The 26158-nt window shown below is 39.6% G+C and overlaps 1 protein-coding gene across 1 annotated transcript in view; it reads left to right on the top strand.

Annotated features, from left to right (window-relative positions):
• LOC142385593 (thyrotropin-releasing hormone-degrading ectoenzyme-like) overlaps positions 1-26158 on the top strand; it is a 303046-nt gene that overhangs the window by 255668 nt on the left and 21220 nt on the right. Inside the window, exons 14-16 of the mRNA XM_075472253.1 lie at positions 8695-8842; positions 8971-9074; positions 9846-9953. Coding sequence (XP_075328368.1) covers positions 8695-8842; positions 8971-9074; positions 9846-9953 — 360 coding nt within the window. The remainder of the gene's footprint in view (positions 1-8694; positions 8843-8970; positions 9075-9845; positions 9954-26158) is intronic.

Below are 26158 nucleotides of genomic sequence, written 5' to 3'. Positions count from 1 at the left end.
CAAAGGAGCTGAGATGTCTCGGGCATCTGCTTAGGCTGCCTTTTGGTTACTTCCATTTGGAGGTTTATTGAAATAATCTAGCCGAGAGATGAAGTGTGAGTAACTTTTTCCAGATCTTTATGATGGATATAAGGATATAAGGCTTCATCTTGGCAACTGTTCTTAAGGGAAAAAGCCGATTTGTCACCTGTACTGATCTTTTTAAAGAGCTTTTAAAAATCCCACCCAGATTTTTCACAGCACAGGGACGTTGTGGAGCCAAAGGTCCCAAGAGTGCCAACCGAATTGTCCCACAGGTCAGATTTTCCAAACCAAACCAAATGTTGAGTCCTATTTTAATTTGATGGCAACGGTATATATTCACCACTCAGAACATGATTGTTCAGAAACAATGTTGTTGGCAAGTCTTAACATATTATGATAAGCCGATTCATAAAGTATAGATATAAAGTGAAAATATAATGATTAGCCTATGATTTCTTTTAGCAGATTTATACTTGTTGGAATAACTTTCACAGCAGTGGACAGACACTTGTTGCATGTAGTATTGCAGTGCTGTAGAACATCATCACAGAATTTATAACAAAAGAAAAATCTGTTTACTTGCCCCAAGGAAATAAATTATTTGTCTTCTTGCAGAAAGTTTCAACATGATCTTTCCAGGAAAACAGATAATAGTCTGTCATTACACCAAAGTATTTACATTAGAACACCTGCCTGATTTTCTCATCATGGGAATTTCTGAGAGTCCAGCAGCAAACATCTCTTCTGTTTTCTTTGAGTTAATCTGAAGAGCTTTACTATATTTACCCCACTACATCCATGCCATGTTGGAGATGCTCAGGGTATTTGCGTCACTTAATTGAATTGAACTCAGCAAATATGTTAAAGCTGTATGATCGAAAATATATTGACCTAGTATATTTAAACAACAGTCTTCAGTCCAAAGAGCAAAAATCATGACTAAATTCATACAGTCCTAGGAAACCCCAACATTGCTTTAAAGAGGTTAGGATTTCATTCCTGCTGAACCATTGTTGACACCAAAATGTTTACTTGTATCACATAAAAAGGCTGAGACAATGTCTGAAAAGAAAGTATTTTCATAGGTAGTGGGTTTATCTAAATGTTTATACTGTTTATAGTAATTATGATTCAAGGTTGCTATGCATTCTCTGTACACCAGCCCTGCTTATAACCACACTTAAGCAAAGTCTTATTATAGTATTAGTAAGACATTTAAGAAAACTTCGTCATTAATAAAGTAAGGGTGATAGGTCTAAAATCTTTACGTTCCATAGTTCACAGAATTATGGATAGTGGTTTTATACAAGATGTTTTCCATAAAAGAGGGACAGTATGAGTACCAGCTGAAGCTTAAAAGATTATTTGCCACACAATAAAATTTTGATCCAGTCTCCCTCTGATCTCTGTTTGGGTCATCTTTACCACAAATGAATAGACAAGGTGAGGACCTTAAAGAAATTAAGATTTTAGGTTTTGGACAGTGAACATGATTCACAGCAAAAGATAAAAGATGCACACAATGACTAAAATGGTTAAGCCAACAGAGGCATAGAGGGAAATATGTTCTAGGTAAAAAGCTGTGTCCTGTTTTGGGTAAAGAAAGCCAGCTTGCCCTTAAGCTAAAGGCTATTAAACCAGACATTCCATTGGCACTGGAAACAAAATGGAGCTACTAAGGCTGGGACAGAAGGAATTGTCCTGTTGTGCTGATGAAAACCCGGCTGAAGAGCAACATGCCAGGCTCTGTTTTTCAGCTCGACAAAAAGTTGTGACCCCAGTAGAACGGGCTCAGCGCTATCTTTCATGGAAACGCGAGAAGGGGTTGGCGGGCACTGCTCAGAGGCGGTCAAACGTTTCACATGCCACTTGCAGTAGCTACTACAAAACAGTCACAGCAAGCACTTGCTAACATTAATGTTGCTCTAAAGGAGCTACATGATGGCATTGGCTTGCAACTGAACAAACACTCTCAGGCTTTGTATGTGGTTGTGGGGGACGAACCATGTACACTAACACTCCCAATGTTCTATCAGTTCGTCACTATGGCCACACGACATACAGGAATACACTGTCCCCTATAATCCACCTGCACTTTAAAAAAGGGGCCATTTCTCCTCAATTGGAATATGTGGAGGGGCATTAAATGCATCACAAACTATATCAAAAAGGATGCACAATGTCCCCTCGTTTTTCTGGCACCCTAACCCCATCTACACCCCCTGAAGGTCTCCGGCGCCACTCGCACTTCCAGGTTCACACACTCACCAGATGAGTGAGGGAGACTTTGCAAAGAGTCAAATTCCCTCAAAGCGGTGGACCCTGATGAGATCCTGGGCAGGGTCTGTGCCAGCTTTCAGAGGCTCTGAAGGATTTACAACCCCTTACTGTGCCAGGCTGTCATTCCGCCATGCCTTAAGACATCTATCATCGCCCCTATGTCAAAGACTCCAACAGTATCCTGCCTCAGTGATTACCACCCAGTTGCACTCTCCCGTGTAATTAACAGGTCTGTTGAGAGGCTGGTAATGACACACAAATAGCAGTCCACTGATGTGACGGAGGACTCTTATCAGTATGCTTACAGGCAAAACCCTTCATCAGCTGATGCCATCTCTGCTGTAATCCATCAGGCCATCATGTATCTGGAAAATATGGGTTTCACTATGTGAGGCTGCTCCTTTTCGATTATAGTTCTTCAACAAACTCTTCCCACTAACGCTGGTGAACAAACTGTCAGCACATTGTAATATGCCCATCTCTCCTCAATTGGATTTTCGACTTTTTGAACTTATTAACAACCTGCAAGAACAAACAAAACCACATTCTCATCTGTCATTGTCAAGCTCACTATCAAAACAACCTTATAGTGAAGTTTGCAAATGACACAGCTGTGGTGGGACTCATTACTAATGGCTACATGTGTGATTACAGGTAGGAGATATGCTAACTGGGGGTGTGGTGCAAGGAGAACAACAGTGTATCAATTGTTACCTTGTTTCAAATCGATGTCTATCCTAGATTATCTACCAAAGGGAAAGTCTATGGCAAAATATTTTTTTGTACGTTAGCCTTTTATAAACGATAAAAATGATAATAAAAAAAAATGGAAAGGAGAAATATGACTAATGATGATGGTGAATTTAACATGTATTCTAATATTATACTGTCATTCTGACATGTTGCAGGTATACAGGACAAACTCAACAGCATACAGTGAACTGTCTCAACTTAGATGGATTTCTTTTTAGAAAATTATATTTTTTGTGCTTGGGAACATATATCATAGAGTCTGAAGTCACCAGCTACTGAATAAACTCCAAAAACACCAACCCGTCACTTTGTTTGGTGTTCTATCATTTTAACCCTTGGATGCATGAACGACCGATACCTACACTCTTCCATGAGTGGGGTCAAAAATGACCCCAATTAGATTCAATGTGTTTTTGCAATGAATTTAAAAAATGTCTTTCATTGTGGTTAAAGGTGATTATATTTATTATATTTTAGTCAACAAAAAACTGATTTTACATTTAACAAGTTTATTTATAACTATTTTTTTACGAGAAATAATATCAAAAATCTTAAAAAATTATCAGAAATAAGCCAATGACATAGCAAGAAATTAATAGAAATGAAACTGACCTGATGACAGCTTTACAGTCATCTTTGGTCAATTAATAACACAAATATGAGCTCTTGAAAGTGTTTTATGTAACACTGTTTGTGTATTTGTAGGTCATTTGATTTGATATTTCAGTTGCATTTTATCATATTCACCTTTTTTCCACAGACTGTTTTCGTCTTCTACCAAACACGTTTTAGTACTGAATTATCAGTGTTTCCATCCAACAGTATTTTATATTCAAAGATAAATGATTGAAGAAAAAAAGAAAAGAAAAGAAAGTTCAGCCAATAAATATTAATGAGCAGCGTGTGTAATTGTTTCGGAGGTATATTTCATGCAAGTACTTTTTTCCTTATTTTAACTAACTTGGCCCTATAAGTAGACTATTCTGATTCCACACAACTGGGAAATGTTTACATCTATTTCTAAAGAACGTCTGAATTACACACTTGAAAATCGGGTGTGCCAAGAATTTTGACGGTGACTGTACAGTCTCAGGGTATGTCATAAAAAAACAAGTTTTGGATGCAAGTGTGTGACATAAGAAGAGTTTTGTGGGCCGCTTCAGAATTTTTTTTGTTTTTTAGTTTTGTGTGCCACTTCAGATACAGATTTTCCCTCACAGGAGTATGCATATTTTCTTCCAGACAGGAAGCCTCTTATTTCTATCTTTCTGATTGTTCTTATTTTGTTTCATTTTGCTGCATGGTTATATCTAGACAGTCGTTATCATTTCTTATAACTTTTGTTTAGAGCCAATCAGGTTTCAGTCACAGACTCTACCCCCAAGTTGACTGAGCCAGTAAGATATTAGCAGGACTTGTCTCCTTCCTCTTTGACGCCACGTCAGTTTATCTGAATGCCATATTGTTTCCTTGCTTGCTCTCAGGTTGTCTTCTTTTTTATATGCAGACCCTGAATTTTAACTTGAGGATAGTATTTCTAGGCTTTCTTTATCTTTCCTCTTTGACTTTGAGTATAGAAACTCTTGCATCTTCCTTTCACAGTTGGTAAGAATCAAAGGTCCCCAAAGCAAACCCTTGAGATTCTATAGGAAAAGCTTGGGGTCATTTTTGACCCCGCTTGTGAAAAACTGGGGTAGTGATACAAAAACTGCGATTTCTTAAAATTTATAAAAACATTTTAAAAAAAATCTAATGGCCTCAAGTCACAAACATGTTTTATGAGGAATACCTGGAATATGGAATTGTAAAAACTTTTCATTTCAGAGATTTTGAAGAATAACAACCCTCGGGGTCTTTTTTGACCCCAATTATGCATCCAAGGGTTAAAACATCTCAGTTTGCGAGCTCCTGTGATTTGTAATGGATTTCTGTCACACCTTCCCATCTTTATATCCATGCAACTTCACATTGAAAAAATAAGATGATGATGCCACACCAGGACTTTGTCTAAGGTTCTATATCTTGACCAGGATATCTGACTTCCTACTTCTAATTAGGCCTCCTACTTTTATTTTTCACTTTAATTACAATGCTAGAATAACCTTATTTATTTTTGATGAGATGGAGCTCATACAGGCAACGTTACTTTACATTAGCCTTGGCAAACTCAAACAAAATAAAGTCCAACAGTGAAGCTCAAGGTTTATGGAGCCAATATTCCATGTAGAAATCATATGGGACCAGTTCAAGCATGATTCTCCAAAGTATTCATCAAGACCAACTGTCTGTGGATGAGCTCCAGACGAGGGAAATGTTATCTGTGTGGTGTGTGTGTTGGTACCAAACAGTCTCACACCAGAATGTGTAATAGCCACATTCATCCAAAGTGCAAAAAAGCAGTTTCATAACAAATTCTCAAAAGTGATCAAATCCCAAGACTTTCTGAGCTACAAACATGAAACTTTCACATTTTGCATGACACGAAAATGTCATTCATGCTGAAAAATAGTGAAATGACTCCATTTTAAAGCCTCCAAAATATTATTTACCCACATTTAACTTTGCAAATAGATACATTCTTATGTTCTTTCCCAAATATGATGTTGAACAACTATAACAATTTCCAAAACATCTCTGAGGAGGTAGGAGGGAGTGGACAGTTGTGGACTGTCACACCAAAGAACTAAGTTTGAGTCCAATCTGACCCACTATTGTCCAACAGATTTCTTTGCTTTTCTCTCAGGTGCTGTTGGTGATGGGAAATGCACGAATAACACTTTTAGGCTTATAAATTTAAGAAATACATGGCATTGAACAACATTAAAATCTCACGAGTGTTGGGCCTGTGTTTGGACCCCAGTATGTTTTGGACTATGTTTTCTTGTGAGATAAAATGCTGTAATACTGGAAGCTCTTTCAGAAGTTATTAGTGAGGGTTTCTTGAATACTTCCAATCTCAGAAGAGTCAGACCCTGAGGACAATCCTGAAAAACTCTGAAAAGAGGTGTGAAATCAAGGTATAAAAAGTTGCTTTTGTACCGTCTCTCTGTGTTATTTTGACCAAAGCATGCCACAAGCATTTCATTAAGACTGAAGGAAATTGTCATCTTGTTATTGTCATCAAACTGTACCTTTTTAAAACCACTGACAGGGAAGCTGAATAGTATGGGTCATCCCATTGAAGTGCAGTGTTCTGGATATCCATGTGGATGTTACTTTAAGCATTCAGTCTGCCTACACGTTTTTTGCTAAACTCGCACACATTCATGAAATCGTCTCTCTTTACTACAGACTCAAACCCCCTAAAAACTTCTCAGGAACACCTCAAGAAACACCACAGAGATCTCATGGTGTTGGCTTCAACACTCCCCAGGTCCCAGTCCTATCAAACATCCATGGGATGTGCCTTATCCACCTAAGCCAAATCCCCAACTCATAGCTTTGCATATCATGATAATCTAATACTCCTGTCGTACTAATACCACAGACTTAGGCTGTCACGCACTGCTTGGAATATTCATTTTTAACATGTAGTTTTTAAGGAATACATATATTCATCATTCGTTGCTGAGATGATAAATCATATGCAGACGGTACAGTCAAGGTGTGATGCATGTATGTCTGAAAGCTAATATGGTACGATAGATGATGGATGATGTTTGATAAAATGGAAAACGCTGAGGGACAAGTACGGGGAAGAAAACAGATAAATGGTTGGCTGCTGTTGCCACGGTTACTGCCATCTCTCCCTGTGCCGCCACGTAAAGTCCCAGAAGTGTTCTGGAGCACAGTAAACAGGAGGTCTTTGCAGGCTGGATGGATTATGGTAATGTCTAAGAGGCCAGGTGCATGATGGGAATGAAGATGACTGGCGGTTGGTTGGATAGGAGGTATTATGGAAATGTGATGGTCTGGAATTGAGAGTTTTCTCTGCTGTGCAAAGACTCAAAGAGTCTTATCTCAGACGGATTAACTTTCTGAGAAGGTCCGCCTCTGTCTGACTGTCCCTCAAGATTTTTTGGGGAAAAAGAGAAACAACCCAAAACATATTTCCTTACGATGTTGAACCCCTTCCCCTCCTTGTTGTGTGTCAATCACTTTGATTGACAGATCTTCGATAAAATCACTGTTCAGCCTCAGTCGGTGTGAAGGCACAAACTTCTCTGCAACCCTTTTTTTCTGTCACCTCTGTCTTGCTGAACATCAATAATTAGAATAAAACTAATATCACCCCCCTGAGTTTACCCTCCGTCCTCGACCGCACCACCTAATTAATATTCATAAACTTTGGGCGGGACTGAAGGTCGGTGTAGGAAGCAGGTGAGCACCCTCCCTCTCTATAGAAAAGCATCATGAATGTTAATGAATGCACTAAGGAAGCCTGTTAATATTCATGAGTCCATAGATGTAACTCAGGCTGCTAAATAGCTCCTGTGGCATTTAGAAGCCAACTTTCTCTTAAAGTCTTTCTGCCGTGGTTTATTCACACACACGGTGCAAAGGCTGAGTGGAACTCCTGAGAGATGGAGATCACATCCACATCAGGATCTGGTTTATGTTGACTTTATCACCCTTAATTCACTTCAGTGAGTCCTGTAAGTCAACAGAAAGGCTTTTCAAAAGGGTAATTGAATAGAAGTATGGTATGGAATTCAGTTAGGCCTTTAATTCTTTATTTCTATGTGCTATTTAGAAAAGTGGACATGCTTTCTATGATTTTCTGTCTTTTATTCAAACCAGGAACCCTGTTGCTGTGAGGCGGCAGTGCTAACCACCACACCACTGTGCAGTCCAAACACATTTCATCATGTTAATTGTATAGATTTTTTGCCATTTTTGTTCAGTTGACTATTAACTTTTGTCCAAATTTAGGATCAGTTAGTTCCCTGATATCATGTGTAAAGACAAAACATAGCAGTTTTCAGAAGGTCACTGGAGGCTGAAATATAATAATGAATGGATTGAAAATGCTAATTCATGCTTCCTTTCATTCTGTCCCCACTGAAAACTGTTCCCTTGATAGAATTTTACAGTTCCCTAGACGTCAACACATTCTCATTACCAGTTTGTTGCATAATGATGCTTGGTCAAGTGCTCTTTTCGCCTATTTTCAATGCATGGGGTAACCCAGTATCATGACTCTGACACAGAGGGAGCTGCTCTACAACTGCTTGATGCCACTTATACTCCTGCAGCCGCAATCGATGCAAATACTTTGCCAGCAGGAAATGCCCACAGGCAAAATAAATTATTTTCTCTGCTCTTCTCTAATACTGCATTTCTTTGTTACACATTACACGAACTTAGTTAAGATTATGGATTATGGACCGAAAACTTGTTGTCAGGCAGTTTGAGCTTCTCCATTCTCACATCTCTGTGTTTCTCCCACATCTTCACTGGGAGGAGGGATAGATGCAAGGAGACACATTAGTATTGTAATTAAAATGTTAAAAAGCTTCTATTTCTTTGGACATTTGCTGCTGTTGTTGTTGCTAAATTTGAGTCCAGTCCTTGTACCTGACCATTTTCTGGTTAATGTGTTTGTTTGTTAGGCCACTTGTTAGGCCACTTGAGTAATGGCATGAATCTAGTGGTTCCAAATTCTGACTTTTTTCTTGTTTTCTCCTTCGTTCTCAGGGCGGGATACCTCCCACAAGGTGTTCCCTTGCAGCTTATTGGCTACCTACCGGAGGAGACATCTTTTCTTCCATGGCACGCTGCCAGTCGAGCGCTCTACCAGCTGGACAAACTGCTGGACCGCACAGAGGAATACAGACTGTTCAGTGTAAACAACCCATCCATCACAATCTCAATCAATAACTGCTTCATGTTAGCTGAATAAACTGTCTCTTTAGCACTGACAGCTTGGTATTAATAAGCTGTTCAACAACTAGTGTGTCTGTGTGTTAACAGGACTATGTACTGAAGCAGGTTGCATCACGGTACCATCAGATGGGCTGGCCAACTAATGGCCCTGGAACAGAGGGCAACGTCCTACAGGCATCCTACCAGACTGAGTATGAAACACACAAACACCATAACACACGACTGTTGGTGTTGTCACGTTGATAACACAATCTCAGAATAATCAAGAGAAGAAGAATCCCATTTGACAGCTGTTCATTCACTGAAACAATTCCATTAAAACAAAGTTCCACATTTGTTTAGCTTATCAGTCTCATTGTCTTGCCTGCCATGCTGCTGATGAGATTTATTTTCTTCAGCTGCTGAGATAGACTGAACAATGTTTGGCAGATATTTGGCTCCCTGACTGTCTCTGCTGTTATACTAGTTTTAAGATTCCTATCTTACTCAGATGGCAATCTTACCCTTCTTTGTTGGGTATAGATTAGATTAGCTAAAATGATGAAGGGAGAATAAACTTCTACTCTAGCTCAATATCAATGGAAAAATGCAATTTACCACATCTGGTTCAGCTTACTCTTGGTGCTCAGGCCAAATCTCACTTCCCTTTCTTGGCTTTACTCCTTGATTTTTGTTTTTGTGGGTAGTAGAGGTGCTAACTTTCTCTGGGCATCAAGGAGTAGCGGTCATAAAGCCATAAATTTAGTCCCCAGTGCCCCAGTCAAAGGGCTACATGATCACTACTCCCTGATGCCTAAAAGAAAAGGGGCATCATAGCTCTGCTATAAGAAGGGGTAGGTCCAAGATGAGCATTGGGATTGTGCCATATCCTCCATCTTATCATCTTATAGTTCATAAGATGTTCCTTTCAGTATTGGATGATAAGACTCAAGAGCTCTTCTTCCCTCAATGTCTTCCTTCAGAGAGTTGCAGAGGGAGCTCATCATGTTAGCTTGTAGCTTCGGGAACAAACAGTGCCACCGTCAGGCCGTAGCCTACATCTCTGACTGGATCTCCAGCAACAAGAACAGGTACAATACTCACCAGCACTGTATGACCAACTCAAGTCCAAAGTTTATTCACTCATTGTAGACATGAATGCTGTGGAAAGCTTGGCCAATTCAGATCTGAGAAAAAGGATAATAGCTTTACACAAGTCAGGAATGGCCTTTTCTAAACGGCTTCAGGCTTCAAGGTCATCACTTCAATGCAGAGGTTGCCATTTTGCTAAGAACATGAAGAAGACCCAAACTCTCCTCCTCAATTGAAATGATGTGGGCTCATATGTTCAGAATTTCAATAAAGTTTTACATCACCACGGGCTGGGAGGCTACAGTCTAAGAAATAAGTTCCTGCTTCAAAATCACATCCTCAAAGCTCAACTCAAGTTTCCAGCTAAGTATATGGGCAAAGCATACAGTTTCTCTTGGAGAATTATCGGCAGATAAGAAAGATATAAGAAAGATGTTAGGTTGTTTAGTCACAATATCAAAAAGTCATTTTGAAAAAATAAAGGTAAATCAAGTCCAAGAAGACTACCAGCTGTTAAGCATGGCAGTGGTTGCATCATACTGTGGGGTTGTTTTACCAACAGTAAAACAGATAGATTGCACACATTGGATGAAATAACTGCATCAGAATCTTTCTTTTTTATTTTTTTTAAAGGTTTTGTTGGCTCTAGTGGCCTTTATTTGAAAGTAGCTCAACAGGAAACAGGGTACAGAGAGAAAGGGGGGAAGACATGCAGCAAAGGGACACAGGCTGTAATCATACCCGGGACAGCTGCAGCGGGGCAACAAGCCTTCAAACATCTGAATCTTTTGGCATGTCTTCAAACCCTTAACTACACTGCTGAAACTCAAGAGTTGTTATTTTTTTCAGCCAAAGCTTTGCAAATAGATAAGGGCTAATATTAAGCTGCTGGAGTAATCTTCCCAGATCCTCAACCTCAACTATATTGAAAATATGTGGATTGTGCTTAAAAGTCTGGTCGATATGAGAATATTAAGAAATTTGATGGAATTTTCCCACGAAGAGTGGTCAAATATCCAATGAGGATTCAGGTAGAAAGTTGTTCATTGCAAATGAAAATACCCATTTCCTCTTCAAGGTTTATAAAGTGTGATCAGTCTCTGCAAGAAGGACTTAGAAATGATCATTTAAAGCCCAACTGTAACTGTACACACTAACAACAAAACTGACTATTTAAAATAACTTTTTGACTACAATCAAAGCATTGTGTATCTGTAATGACAGAATTCTTCTTAAGTTTATCAGTTAAAACACAAAAGGAAATCAATTGGATTCAACATTATGTGACTAATGTCTTATAAAAAGTGATTACCATGACCTTGATTGCAAGGACATGTACTTTAGGGATGTGAGAAACATGCTCCATCTGGTATCCAGAAACCATAGCACTGCCCTTTAATTGTATAAAGAATTTATTAAGTTGTACATTAAAATATTCTTAACTAAGAACAGACAAGCTTCTTTAGTTGAGCATCAAAGCCCATCAGTTAATAATCCAGAGCGCATCTCACCAGACACACCATTCTGTACAAATACAGGGATGGTCATCAAACCAGCTAACCGATGCAGTCATTGTGTTCCAGCTTCAGGGATCTAACATGCAGGGGCATTAGAGACAGAATGAGCTAACAAGTTGTAAACATATTGCAATAACATAGAGCAACCCAGTAAAATAGCTCACTCAAAACATTTGAAGAACGTTTCTAAAAGAAACCTGAAACTTCCCTGGCATGCCCTCTGAGGATGCTGCAATATCCCCACTGTCTGTCAGTTTAATCTAAGCAACTCATTTTTACCCATTTATAAAAAATAGACTACATATTACTACATGCTTTTACTTACTATAAAAAGTCAAAATAGAATCATTTGGGCAATATGTCCCATCCTTTAAAATTCTCTTTGCAAAGTCTGCGTCCAACCTATTCGAATGAAAAGAAACAAGTGCTGCATGTTGGGCGGCTGAATGCCCGGGGCTCAACAAACAAACGAAGCCTAAATTCTTCTTCTTTTTGTGTATATGTGGGGAAGATGAATCCCTGAGAGACAAGGGAAGAAAAATAAATTCTGTAAATCCGCCTGATCTGATTTGCTTTCAGATCTGGTTTTGGCATCGAAACAGATCTTAAAAAATGGTTACAGGGGTCGTTTCTAAAAACCTTCCAGTTTTAAGACAGATGGAAAATAGATTACAATTATTATTAGCTCGTTGATATTTTCCCCCCACTAGTTAAAATTGTGTGAATTATTATTGGTATGTTATTGTAATGTAAATTTTAGACGCAAGAGGGTCAAGATAACCATTATTCCTTACTACAGTCGCAACAAACAGAATGCAATGTTTGCCGTGTTTTTATCTCACCACTATTAAAGAAACGGATCAGAAACCTCAGGTATGATAAAACCACAGTTTCGTTCATATTTGAATAGGATTAACGGCAGAGTTTGTGTCTACTCAGCCACAGGGCCTGTGTGTCTTAAATTTCATCTTCCTCACCAGTTCACAGGTCCATCAGCTGCCTCTGTGGCAGATTTTCACCTTATAGATACCACACAAAGACAGGTAGACACAAAAAAACCCAATATGGAATTGTTTCACAAAGACTTTGCATGGGGAATAGGTATCCAGACCTCTACAATGTACTGTAAACTGATTATAGACCCATGTATGGGAAGCTTTGGCACAAAAGGTAGTATGAATTGTACAATTTTTTTGTCTACAGAGTCCCAATCCATTGCAGACACAAACTCAGTACCCAACCTTGATGAATTAACATAGTATAGATCTCCCTATTGGCTACATTAGGCTCAGTCATGATGGCCTGTTGCTAGCTTCTGTAACTTCAAACTGTCAACAGAACCACTGGAATCCACATCGCACTTCTACAATGATAAATCAATTCACAATAACAATTAAAATTCTATGAAATCAATTACCTGAACTAAAGATTAATAGTCCCATGAGTCTAATTGCTTCCCATCAATACAGTCCATACAAGTAGCCCCTCACCCTGCCGACAAAAAAAAGAGAATGTGCCTGTCTTTCACAGATGAGAACAAAACTTTGAGACAAAAAAAAAGGAATTAATGAATGAATAAGTAAATAGATATTAACCTAAATATGAGATATGATCAAAATAAAAGGAAATAAGTCGCCATGAATGTTCAGGTAAAAGTTTGAAAGTGTGGCAAGTGGCAACATGTGTTTACATGTATTCATGTTTGAAAAACTTTTTGCTCCCTCAAACTGTCAAGCTTTTGAAAAAGTAAACCCTAAAAGCAGCAGAGCAGTAGCCATCCAGCCGTCGCTGAACATCGATCTATTTCCTTAGTTCCACTTTCTTTATGCTTTTAACTTTGTTTTCTGGTGCATGCTTTGGCTTGTTTGTTCCCTCTAGGTCCTTAAAAAGATCTACAAAATTAGATTTCAAACAGCAAATTGAATAGAAGCAGATGTTGGTGTTCTATGAGGGACTGCAGGGAGCTTATGATAAGAAGCTTATTTAAATGTAGAAAAGACAAAACAGGGCTGCACGGTGGTGTGGTGGTTAGCACCGTCCTCTCACAGCGAGAGGGTTCCAGGTCCGAATCCCGGCTGGGGACTTCCTGTGTGGAGTTTGCATGTGTATAAGTGGGTTCTCTCCTGGTACTCCGGCTTTCTTCCACTGCCCAAAAACATCCATGTTAGGTTGATTGGTGTCTCTAAAATTGTCCTTAGGAGTGAGTGTGAGTGTGTGTGTGTTTGTTTGTCCCCAACAGATGCCTTATAAGCATATTTTACTCTCCACCACAGACATCTTGGTGCAGACATTGAAGGATCTAAGCATCCTTGAGAAGTACAGTTTGCTGTGGCCCTCCTGATAGACAGCCTCTGTGTTGCATTTACACTTCAGTCTGATGTTCAGGTTCAACGGTCAACATCGGAAACGTTTAGTCCTCCACCACCTCCACCTTTTCTCCCAAGATAGAAATAGCGTATGGCTTATTCCTGGTCTCCTCCACTATTCCCACACTATGCCAAAAAGATGTCGACCATCACTGACACACCCAAAACACAGCAGCACAAGCTGAATTGTATTAAATGTGCTGGAAAAATCAAAGAACGTGATCCTCGCCGTGCTGCCTGCTTTGTTCAGATGGGAGTGGGCTTGTTGAAGCAGGAAGATGATGGCATTTCGTCAGGCTAAGGTTGAAGAGGTGCTGTAGAATTCTACGTAGATGTTCTGCACAGACCCTCAGGACCTAAGGGCGTGTATGTGGAGGTGATCCAGGGCTTTTTATTGGGAAAGCACCTCACTGTGCCTGTGGGGATGATAGTCTCCACACAGAAGTTCATATAGCTTGTCACACACTTACTTATTGTTTTGATATCATCTCCATGTGGCTCACAGAGTGCATTCCAGTTTGTAGCCTCAAAACACCCCTTCTGTGTTTAGCTTCCTGAGATCTCTCCGAACCTTTTCTGATCACAGGTTTCCGTCAAACAATGGGTGTATAGTTGGAGGTGAAAAGAATCAGACTGTCATCTGATTTTCCTAATGGAGTACAGGCATCTCTTACATCTGCAGAGATGGATAAACAATATCTTATTGTTGAAATCTCCAGATATTGCCATGAATGCGTTGGGTTGATGTGTTTGGGTCAGGATTCCACCATCTGTTGTTAACAAGCACTGTGATATATCCAATGCATTTCCTATTCAACTGACTAGGGATTTGGTGCAATTTCATTGGGCATTAGTTAGTTTTTGGAAAGCTCCATCAGCTGATCCTCTTTGTAAACAACTCTTCCGTTGGCATGGCAACTCATCATAATAGACGTTACAAAAGGCTGAGGAACACGGACAAATCGCTTAAGCAGAATAATTATATTTTATTCAGCTTACAGTACTGCCAGAACATTTATCAAGTTTGTGAACATTCAGGCAGGACAGTACTGTGTAAGAGTCTTAATCAAGACTTCATTTGCTTAATTTTTCTCCTAAGGACCCTGGCTTTACTTTATCTTTTAAAGTGGACTTGAGCTCAGTTCTCCAGGCTTTCTGAAGGTTTTTCAAAATTTTCTCTGGACATTTACTGCTTCTTCACTCATTTTCAGTCTAGTACCTGACCATTTTCAGAGGAATGTGTTTGTTTGATGGATAAGCTACTTAACACTGCCTATGAATCATTAATGCATCTAAAAGGCTCCTAACTCAAGGGATGAACAAGTGTTGTGTCCACACAGAACAGACAACTTAGCAAAGAAGCCATTTTAAATTGGATCTTTAGGCACTTTGTTACCAGCAGCCTGTCACAGAGACACATCATTAGTTCCCATTTCTTTAGTTGCATCTATGAAAAACAGCAAAGATAACACAGTCTGACAGACAGAAAACAGGATTTCTGCAGCAACAAGGTGATTCCCAAAGAGCTGTTAGCTGAAAACTTGGCATATCTCAGCATGGTGTGCAGTGTGTCCTTAAAACATTTGAGGAAACTGGACAAGTGGAAGACAAAAGAAGAAGTGTCAGTCCTAAAGAACTATCTACAGCAGATGAACAGGATCTGAAAGTGATGTCCTTAAGAAAGAGGAAAAAATCCAGCAAAGACCTGACACAGGAGCTGAGAGACGCATCTGGACCTTCAGCTGATCCATCTGCTGTTGGCCCAAGCCTCATCAGAAATGGGCTCCATGGAAGGGTGGCTGTCAAGAAGCCGTTCTTCAGGAAGGGAAACAGGGAGAAAAGGCTGAGCTGTGCCAAAGGACACAAGAAGTGGGCTGAAAATCAGTGGCAACAGGTCTGATGGAGGGATGAATCCTCCCCAGAGCCCGGAGCTCAACATTACTGAAGCAGTGTGGGGTCATGTTGGCAGAGAACGGAACAAAAGGCAGCCAACATCCAAAGAAGAGCTTTGGGATGTCCTTCAAGAAGCCTGGAGAACTATTCCTGAAGACTCCTTAAAGAAATGACAGAAAGCTCGTCTGAGAGGGTTCAGGCTGTGCTGGAGAATAAAGGAGCTCAGACCAACCTTTTCTTTTGCCTTTAAATGTGGGATGGCTGTAAACCTGCTGTAATAGATACTCAAAATAACGTCATTAATCTGTAGGTGACTGTGGGAGCTTCACAGTGTAGCTGTTCAGAGCGAGTGATGATGTCGCCCTTTAACTGATGACCACACAGCTCCGTTTTGTCATCTTCACCATAACAAGAATGTTTCCTTTAGAAATTTAAGAAGTAATTTAGAAATACGTCATTCGCAAGAAGTGGAAAGGTGCCAGATGAATCCACATTCAAGCAGGATTAAACTCTCCAGGGGCGACTTTTTAATATGTCATGCGCCGTTCATTTATTTTAATCCCAAGATTCCCAAGATTATATGTCTGTGATATTCCTGCGCAAGCCAGAGTATTCATTCCAAACCTGCTTTTTATCAGAATGCTACAATAATTAAAGTCTCGCCAGGGGAGAGCTCATCTAACCCTGGCTTCCCAAATTCAGAAAACCTCTCAAAGTTGAAGGAAGATAACAGCACATCACATCACATTTGTGCATCCTGAGTGTGAGGCTGTAGTGTCAGCCCCTGTGAAATGTGACAAAGGAGATAAGCCTTTGTTTGATCTGAGGGCGCTGAACAATGGCAGATCCGAGCCACACCTGCATGTAAAATAGAAATCACCTGCTGTAATAATCCCAACCAGAACAGGGAGTGTGTAATTACTGCACAGAGCAGCTATTACTTCAGCACCTATATCCCTCTAGAATATTAATCATGCCACAATGGGGATTCATAGTAAATTAAGCATCTAAATGGCTTGGAAAAACCAATTGGTTTTTAAAGTTATCGTGGTGTTGTAGCAGATGTGAATGATTCAAGCTTGTAGGGCTTTCAGGGCCACCAGTGAACTGTTTGGCCCCCATTAACCCCCTTTTTCCTTCATTCTTGGTGCATTATGTTCCTTATTTCACAGTAGAATGTGTTTTAATTCGATTGAATGCAAATCATTTGAAGAGTAGGAAACCGTTTGCTCAAATATTGAACTATAACATGACTTTTGGCATCAATATAAGGCGGCATTCCATCTTGATTCTGACTGAAATGAGAAAAAAAAAAGGGTTTTATTCAGTTAGGAATTAGGACATTCGTAGTTCCAGAATTGAGTTAAAAGTTGTTTGAAAGTCAGATTTCTGTGTTACAACTGGATAAATCAGACCTCTTTAGAGAGATGGCAAGAAAGTCTGGCTCCTTTTGCACAGAACTTTCTCATAATTTCAACAGGAAGCCACAGTGGGAGCCAGCTTTAAAACCCTTTCTACTCATTCAATCTCCGACAGTCTTTCTCGTACCTGGTCTGACTGTAGTGTTAACGGCATACTTGGCACTCAACCTTTAGTCAGGCTTTTAACGGACTGAACGAGCTGCTGTTTCTCTGCCAGGCACTTTTAATGTTTCATCAGTCTCAATGAGTGATTTTCAAAAATTCAGAGTGACACTTGGTCTGCAAAGTCAGTCAGACAGACATATGGACCCACAGACAGAGCAGATGGTGGAGAGGCATATTTACTGTCAGAGTGGGAGTTTGATGCAGAGGAAGAATAAGAGGAAGGATGAGATATTTCAGGAGAAATAGCTTCAGGACATGAAACATCCTCTGCAGACTGTTAAAACACACACACACACAGTCGCACACACACAGCGAATGTGTTGGTTCATGGGATCTGAGCCATCTGGAGCTTTCCTGAGAGAATATTATATATTCTGTAGAAAAAAAAAGTGTCACAATATTGCTCTTATTTTTTATTAAGAATAACAGCAGTGCCTGTAGATATGTTATAAAAAAAATAAGCAGTCATAGAAATACTAACACAGTACAACACACTGTTGTACCTGATAAATAAACCCGCAGTGGGTTGAACATTGTGTAGTCAGGTTAACCCTTTAAGCACCAGTTGTTTTTTTCAATAAATAACAGGATTTCAAAAAGCTGCAGCTTCAACTTGGTTAGAGATAAAGGGATGGTGTAAATGAGAAAAATATTGACTGTGACCCAAAGTTTATGAAGGCAGTAAATTTGATTGCCTAACTTGCATGAGATGACATCAACGATGACATCACTGTGTGGCTGCATCTTGAATTGCACGACTTCTGGATTTTCATTTTGTTATCCTTTTCTCAATGAATGTACGCAACTATGAACAAATATATTCTGATGTTTTTCTCACCTTTTTTTGTCATTTTATCCACATTTTATCAGCATTTGTCAAATCTCTGTCTCCTTGATAGCCAACAGGCTCATCAAAGTATCTAATCCAGCCCTGGTACGCTTGATTTGACTTGTCGTAACTTCCATGTACACTCGCTCCCCGCCATTATCATATCAGCAACCCTAGATGGAGTATTTACAATAGAAGTTGAAAATGCTTGTTCATCATGTGATTCATGGATCTTTCAGATAGATCCAGAAAGTCGTTGGCAGGCCATTTATCTTCAGTTTATCTTTAGTGCTCTATTCTACCCGTTTCACCACTGAGGGGCAAAGGGCTGAAATAACTGTCCTCCCTGTCCTCCAAACTGTCTGTCTGACAGCGAACCGTCACTCTCTAAGGGCAAATTTACACCTTATGAATTGGCATTGGCAAAGATTTGAACCAAAACTTCTTATCTTCTTTTTTTTTTAATTAATTTTCTCAAAATTTCCTTGCAGGTTTCTTAAGAAATATACACCTCGATAAACATACAGAAACACTGCAAAACTGCATGATTTAATGACCGTCACTCATACAAACATTACAATTTACTTAAAGTAATGTAAAAAAAATACATGTTGGATGGTTCATGGTAGAATCTTGTGTGTGGTGTGGCACACACAAGTGGAAATTAGCTAAAAAGCTAAGCATGTGCATTTGCTTAAGGTTCATATTATATGAAGGACTTCACATGCACACATACAAGCTCTCTCTCATCGTCTGAGACGCTTTCATAACTCTATGTTTCTGAATTTATGCAAACATCCCACACAAATGCATTAATTTAGATTAAGAATAAGCTAAGCACATTCACCATCAAACTATCCAGAGACGTTTGTGCTTTTATGCTACCCCCCTACCCCCTTTCCTCCATTTCATGCTTAGCTCCAGTTTGGGTGTTGGCCTGCTGTTTGATTGAATTTTAAGTTGCTGCTGTGGCTGTAGTTTATTAAAGCTGTTTTTCACTGAAATCTCCAAATCGTCACTCTCTATTAGTGCACATATCCTATTCGTGTTGCTACCAGTGATTGGTGTTGTTAAATCCCACTGACAAACTGCTAAAATTTGATTGGTGTGATGCCGTGGAGCGACTGGCTTTCTTTGGAATAGGTGGTGTGACAGTAGCCTTCTCGGATTGGTTAATCATTTTCCTCTTTTTCAGCAAGGGATGCCAACTTTGTCTAAGACAATGACAGTTATACTGGATGAAAAAAGACAAAAATACCAACATTTTCTTTTTTTTGTAATTATTTTTTTTATTGGTAACCAGTGGGTTTACAAAAGTTCAGAAAAAGATTACTTTTAAAAGGTGCCTTCACAAGTTGTACAATAAGACAGATACAAATCAATAAATTCAACATTTCTGTTACCCATCACATTACATGGATTCACCAAAAAATTTACAATAAATAAAAGACAAAAAAGAACTCAAAGGTATACAAGGATGTTAATCCTTGAGGAAAGTGTACAGTTTCTTATCCAGTTCAGTTTCTTACCTACTGTCTATTATTGAAGGCGTTTCTGGTACCATTAACATAACTATGTACAGAACTGGGAGGAAATAAATACCAACATTTTCATGTGTGATACATATGTGTATCGGAGAAACTGTGAGCATGATGGCATTTTGAACAACATTCGGAGTGCATGATGTCACCGCAGTCTAATCTGAACATTTCATCCAAAAAAATCTAAAAAGGCTATAAAATGCAGTTGTGTAGAAACTATAAGATATCAGTTCAGTCAGCAAACGTTCAGCTTCCTGTGAGCTGCTTAGACTTTGAATGATGTTTCTACTGTAAAGTATGTCTGAGCTGGGGCTCCAAAGATGGCTGGGTCGTCTCACTTCCTAAGGCAAAATCCCATTGTTCTCTTTTTTCTCCATAAACACTATAAAATGAATCGCTACCAAAAGTCATAACACGCATTCCCAGTCGGGCTGAATGTTTGCATTGGCACTCCTAAATATACATGCTGGAATGTTCGCTGTTTGGCAGATGTTTCCAGAAAAAGACTTTAATGCAGCAGTCAGCAGTAAAGTGGAGGTTAGCTTGTGTGTGTGTGTGTGTGTGTGTGTGTGTGTTGAAGCTTGCTCTTAAGTGGAGCATCCCTAAAATGATTTCCCAGGTCGGTGAATGATGCAATTGTCCCTGCATCACTCACTCTGCTCTCACACAGAATACACAGGCCAACACACACACACCCAAACATTGAATATATAAACACACCCGCGCACACACACAGCATAAGTTCAGAAGTTCAGTATATGATTTTGCAGCCAGCTGAGCTCACTGTATTGTGATGAAAGTTAGTGACAACTTGGGATCACGTACATACACATAAATACACCAATAAATATTACAGTGTGAAGGAAGTGGTCACCTTTTTGCTTTACTGAGGATTCAGGCCAGTGTGTGTTCAGTTTGTGTCAGACCAACAAACACTACAGCACTAACCTGTAGTGGCACCAGCACCATGAATCTCTTTATAGTCAACACCTGCTCTGGAAATCCCAGTTTATCCGGTCATTTCAAAGGTTTGGGATGAACGTTTAGTTTAGTCTGGCACAGGAAAGTTTGAATTTAACAGCATCTCACTTTAACCAATTTATTTTCTGATGAGTAAAAGCATATGTCCTAAAGTTTACTGTAATATAAGTTATATGCTTAACATAATATTGTTTTGATAAGGTCTGTGTGGATATTCAAATCCGATTGGCTGCAGAGTGTCCATTATTTCCCAGTAAGAGTATTTCATGTAAAAATGTCCATTAAAATGTCCATTTGTAATGATTGAATGATGATGAATCATTAGGATCGTAAGCCTCATCCCTCAGCCTCCGAAATGAAGAGATAGAAATAGACAGTTCAGATCAGAAAACATGCAATAGGTATGTTTGTTCACATCTCCAAACCATTGTTCCAGAGCAGAAACCATGTGTTATTATGGGAGCCATGACCCCTGTGTAACTTTCCAACCAAAGCCATGTGTTTTGTAACATATAAAACTCACTTGCCCTTTTTGGCTTTGGACCAAGGTCATGATTAATTGGCTGTGAAGGTGGTTTGGCTAATGTTTCACTGGAGACTAATTGCAGAGGGATTTGGTGCTCACTCTAAAGGGCAGGAAATGATAATTCAATTCAATTCATTTTTATTTATATAGCGCCAAATACAACAAATGTCATCTCAAGGCACTTAGATAGTAAGTCCAATTCAAGCCAATTGGAATTCAATTAATTAATAATAATCATAATTCATAAAATAATCCAATTCGTTCATATAGAGCCAATTCAAAAACAATTTCCTAGCTAAGAAAACCAACAGATTGCACTGAAACTTTTTGTTTTTCGGTCCAATCTCCCGGCCTGAGCGTGCCTGAGGCGACTGTGGAGAGAAACGACTCCCTTTTAACAGGAAGAAACCTCTGGCAGAACCAGACTCAGGAAGGGTGGCCATCCCCCTCGACCAGCTGGGGTTTGAGAAAACAGAAAGGGGGGGAGGGGGGGAGGGCCGTGGCGGTGGCGGCGGCACTGTAACACCATTCAAAGGATATCTGTTGGAACAGGAAAACACGAGTTAATGACCACAATAATATCACATATACATAAAGAGAGTAAAGTGAGGAAAGGTGTGACAGATGAGGCCCCCCAGCAGTCTAGGCCTATAGCAGCTTAACTATGGGATGCTTCAGGATTACCTGAGCCATCCCTATTTAAGGTAAACACAAGAAACTTGTGCTAACGAAAAAATAAATAATAAAATAAAGGACCAGACTCAGTGAGTAATTCCCTATACTCCCTATATAGATCTGCTCCTCACACCACAACAACCATCTTTTTACAGCCACAAGCTACCTCAGCCTCTCACCAACTGCACACCAGTCACAGCGGGGTGGGGATGCAAACCCTGGTTCGGGTAGGGGGAGAAATAAAAGAGGTAAGATAAGCGGGAATGGGATTCAAACCCTGGTTCGGGTAGGGGGTAATGAAAGTATAGAGGGTGCCAGAGGTGGAGGCAGAACAAGACACACTAGCAGATACACTATCAGATTCAACAGACCTAACTATAAGCTTTATAAAAAAGGAAAGTTTTAAGCCTGGTCTTAAAAGTGGAAAGGGTGTCTGCTTCCCGGACATTTACTGGCAGCTTATTCCACAATAGAGGGGCCTGATAACTGAAGGCTCTGCCTCCCATTCTACTTTTAGAAACTCTGGGAACCTCAAGTAAACCTGCAGTTTGGGAACGAAGTGCTCTGTTAGGAAAATATCTTACAATGAGATCTTTAAGATATGATGGAGCTCGGTCATTAAGAGCTTTATATGTAAGGAGAAGAATCTTAAATTCTATTCTGAATTTAACAGGGAGCCAATGAAGAGAAGCTAAAACTGGAGGAATATGATCTCTCCTGTTAGTTCTCATCAAAACTCTGGCTGCAGCATTTTGGATCAACTGAAGGCTTTTCAGAGAATATGTGGGACAGCCCAATAATAAAGAATTACAGTAGTCCAATCTTGAAGTAACAAATGCATGGACTAGTTTTTCTGCATCGCTCTGAGACAAGATGTTCCTGATTTTAACAATATTACGAAGGTGAAAGAAGGCAGTCCTAGAAACCTGTTTTATATGCGAGTCAAATGATAAGTTCTGGTCAAAAATAACTCCAAGGTTCCTCACTGTAGAACTAGAAGCCAAGAAATACCATCTAGAGTAACTATATAGCTAGACAATTTCTCCCTGAAACGCTCAGGTCCAAAGATAACGACTTCAGTTTTGTCTGAATTTAGAAGCAGACAGTTCTGAGTCATCCAGGTCTTTATGTCTTTAAGACATGCTTGTAGTCTGACCAACCTATTGGGTTCATCTGGTTTTATAGATAAGTACAGCTGAGTATCATCAGCATAGCAATGGAAATTTATGCCATGCTGTCTAATAATGTTACCTAATGGAAGCATGTATAAAGTAAAAAGAATCGGTCCAAGCACAGAACCCTGAGGAACTCCATGACTTACTCTCGTGTGTGAGGAAGATTCTTCATTTACAAGAACAAACTGAAATCTATCAGATAAATATGACTTAAACCAGCCTAATGCAGTTCCTTTAATCCCAATAACATGTTCAAGTCTGTGTAATAAGATACTGTGATCGACCGTATCAAATGCAGCACTGAGATCCAACAGGACAAGCACAGACACAAGTCCGCTATCAGAGGCTAAGAGGAGATCATTGGTAACTTTCAGCAGTGCAGTTTCTGTGCTATGATGCACTCTGAATCCTGACTGAAACTCTTCAAACAGATTATTTCTGTGTAAGTGATCACAAAGCTGAGCTGCAACTATTTTTTCAAGAACTTTAGACATAAAAGGGAGATTGGATATAGGTCTATAATGAGCCAACACTTCTGAATCAAGAGTAGGTTTTTTAAGTAAAGGTTTAATTACAGCAACCTTAAAAGGCTGAGGTACATATCCTGTCAACAAAGACAGATTGATCAAATCCAATATGGAAGTGTCGATTAAGGGGAAAACCTCCTTGAACAGTCTGGTTGGGATTGGGTCTAAAACACAAGTTGATGGTTTAGAAGAGACTATTGCTGTCGTTAGTTCAGAGAGATCAACTGGGCAGAAGCCGTCTAAATACAAATCAGGTTCTAAAGATACTTCTAAAGCTGCTGTACTTGATGATACATCACTGATAATAGTGGGAAGGACTCCATCAATTTTCTCTCTGATAGAAACAATTTTATTAATAAAGAAGCTCATGAAATCATCACTGCTGAGAGTTAAAGGAATAACTGGCTCAGCAGAGCTCAGACTCTTAGTCAGACTGGCTACAGTGCTGAAAAGAAACCTGGAATTATTCTTATTCTCTTCTATCAATGATGAATAATAAGCAGTTCTAGCTTTACGAAGGGCTTTCTTATACATTGTTAAACTATCTTTCCAGACTAACTGAGACTCTTCTAAATTAGAGGAACGCCACTGTCTCTCCAGCTTTCTTGCAGTCTGCTTCAAAGCATGCAGCTGTGAATTATACCAAGGAGCCAACCTCTTCTGACTGATTACCTTCCTTTTCAGAGGGGCAACATTGTCCAGTGCTGTACGCATTGAAACTATAGTGCTGTCAACAAGAGAGTCAAGTGCTGCTGGAGTAAAGTTTAGGTAGTCGTCCTCTGTCATATCTGCACATGGCAGTGAAGAAAAGGATGATGGAATTAATTCTTTAAATCTGGTTACAGCATCCTCTGATAGACACCTTCTATACGTAAATTTCTTCTCAGAAACTGTATAGTCAAGTAATGTAAACTCAAAGGTTATCAGAAAATGGTCAGATAAGACAGGGTTATGAGGGAACACTGTTAACTGTTCACTCTCAATGCCATAAGTCAGCACAATGGCTTGGTTGTTTTTTTCATTAGCAGGTGAAGGTGGTCCAGCTGATGTTTGATGCCGTTCAGGAGTGGCCTTGTCCTTGTTGGTCAAGGTTAAGTCTGTTGCATCTCCAGATCCACTCAGATGAAGGGACCTGAACATCATTATGGGGCCCTTAATCTATTTGATGCCATCAGTGTATGAATCATCCGTCCTTAGTTACCTGTTTTATTCCAGCTTGAAGGACCATTTGTTTGATATTTAAGGTTCATACTGAGGCCACAGACAACCAGGAAGCAAGGGCTTCAGTCAATGTTCAATTTATTCTCCGTGATTATTATTTTAGCTTCAGTTGCAGGAGAGAGAATTTTGCCACTCTTTTAAAAGGAGATAAAGACCAAAGTATCTCAATAAAATAGGAATTGCTGTCTTTCAAAAGAAGTGGACATTTGAAAATGATTTGACCATAAACACCTCGAAGGAACAAATCAAAATTCAATATATCCTTGGACAAATAGCTAAAACATTTAGCAAAAATAATTTTAATATCAAACTAAAGTTAATACATAAATAAATTACTTTTACATGAAAGATAACTCAAAACACCCTTGGTAGATTCCAACAAACAATGAAGGCATGTGAAGCCAAAAGAGGAAGGGCCTCTCACAGCACTATTTCTAAGATGGCGGTCACCACAAAGCTGTGCTGAGTAAACTGTCATGGAGCCGAGGAGGAAATACTCAATGCTGTCTAACAATTTATATTAATTGTAACCCAAACCATATATTCTTAACATCGTACTCTAAACTCTTGGTGAATAAGAGTGAAGTATGAAGAACAAAGTACCAAGGTGAAACGCCTGGAGAATGTGTGGGATAGGTCTGAAATTATTCATTGACTTGGCCCCATACCACCTTACCTGACTCCCGCCCTCTGGTATTCGCATACCATCTGGGACGAGCCCACAACCGACATGATTTCAAATGGGGCTATTTTTTCTAAAACTCGTACATGTGATTGGATGAAGAATCTGTCCGTCATCTTGACTGACACGCCACTGCAGCCACTCCAAATGACTCAAACCGTGACGTAGCTCAGAGCTTACCTGACTCCTGCCCTCTGGAGCATGAATGGGCAGCCATAACGCCAGCGATTAATGATTGGCTCTGATTATTTTCTAATCGGACGAAACACATATGACTCCCAGGCTCCTCAGATGGTTGTGTGAGGAAAGGGAACGCCCCCGCGTGTAGTTGGTGAACGCAGCCAGATGACGTGAGTCAGGTTACATACCACCCACCCTGCTCCTTCAAAGTGTTTGGAACCAAATCAGCTTGTTAATAAAGCCAGATGTTGAACGTAGACGGTCCTATTAAGACATTGAGTGTCATCGTCTTTTTAAGCGGAAAGACGTAAGCTGCATCCTTCTGGAGAACACAGTTCGGAGAATGCAGAAAGTGTTTTATTGCAGAACTGAAACGTTTTGCACTGTGACCCAACATAGCTTTTATATGTCAGGTTGATCAAATCCAGAAATTCTGTTTGCTGCACTACGTGTTGTCTCCTGGTAACAGCTGCTTCACCCCTCTCAACTTTGTTTCACATCAGGG

The sequence above is a fragment of the Odontesthes bonariensis genome, chromosome 8 (genome assembly GCF_027942865.1).
Source record: "Odontesthes bonariensis isolate fOdoBon6 chromosome 8, fOdoBon6.hap1, whole genome shotgun sequence".
Classification (NCBI taxonomy): domain Eukaryota; kingdom Metazoa; phylum Chordata; class Actinopteri; order Atheriniformes; family Atherinopsidae; genus Odontesthes; species Odontesthes bonariensis.
The sequence above is the reverse complement of the archived record's forward strand: the minus strand, read 5'-3'. Positions and strand labels throughout refer to the sequence as shown.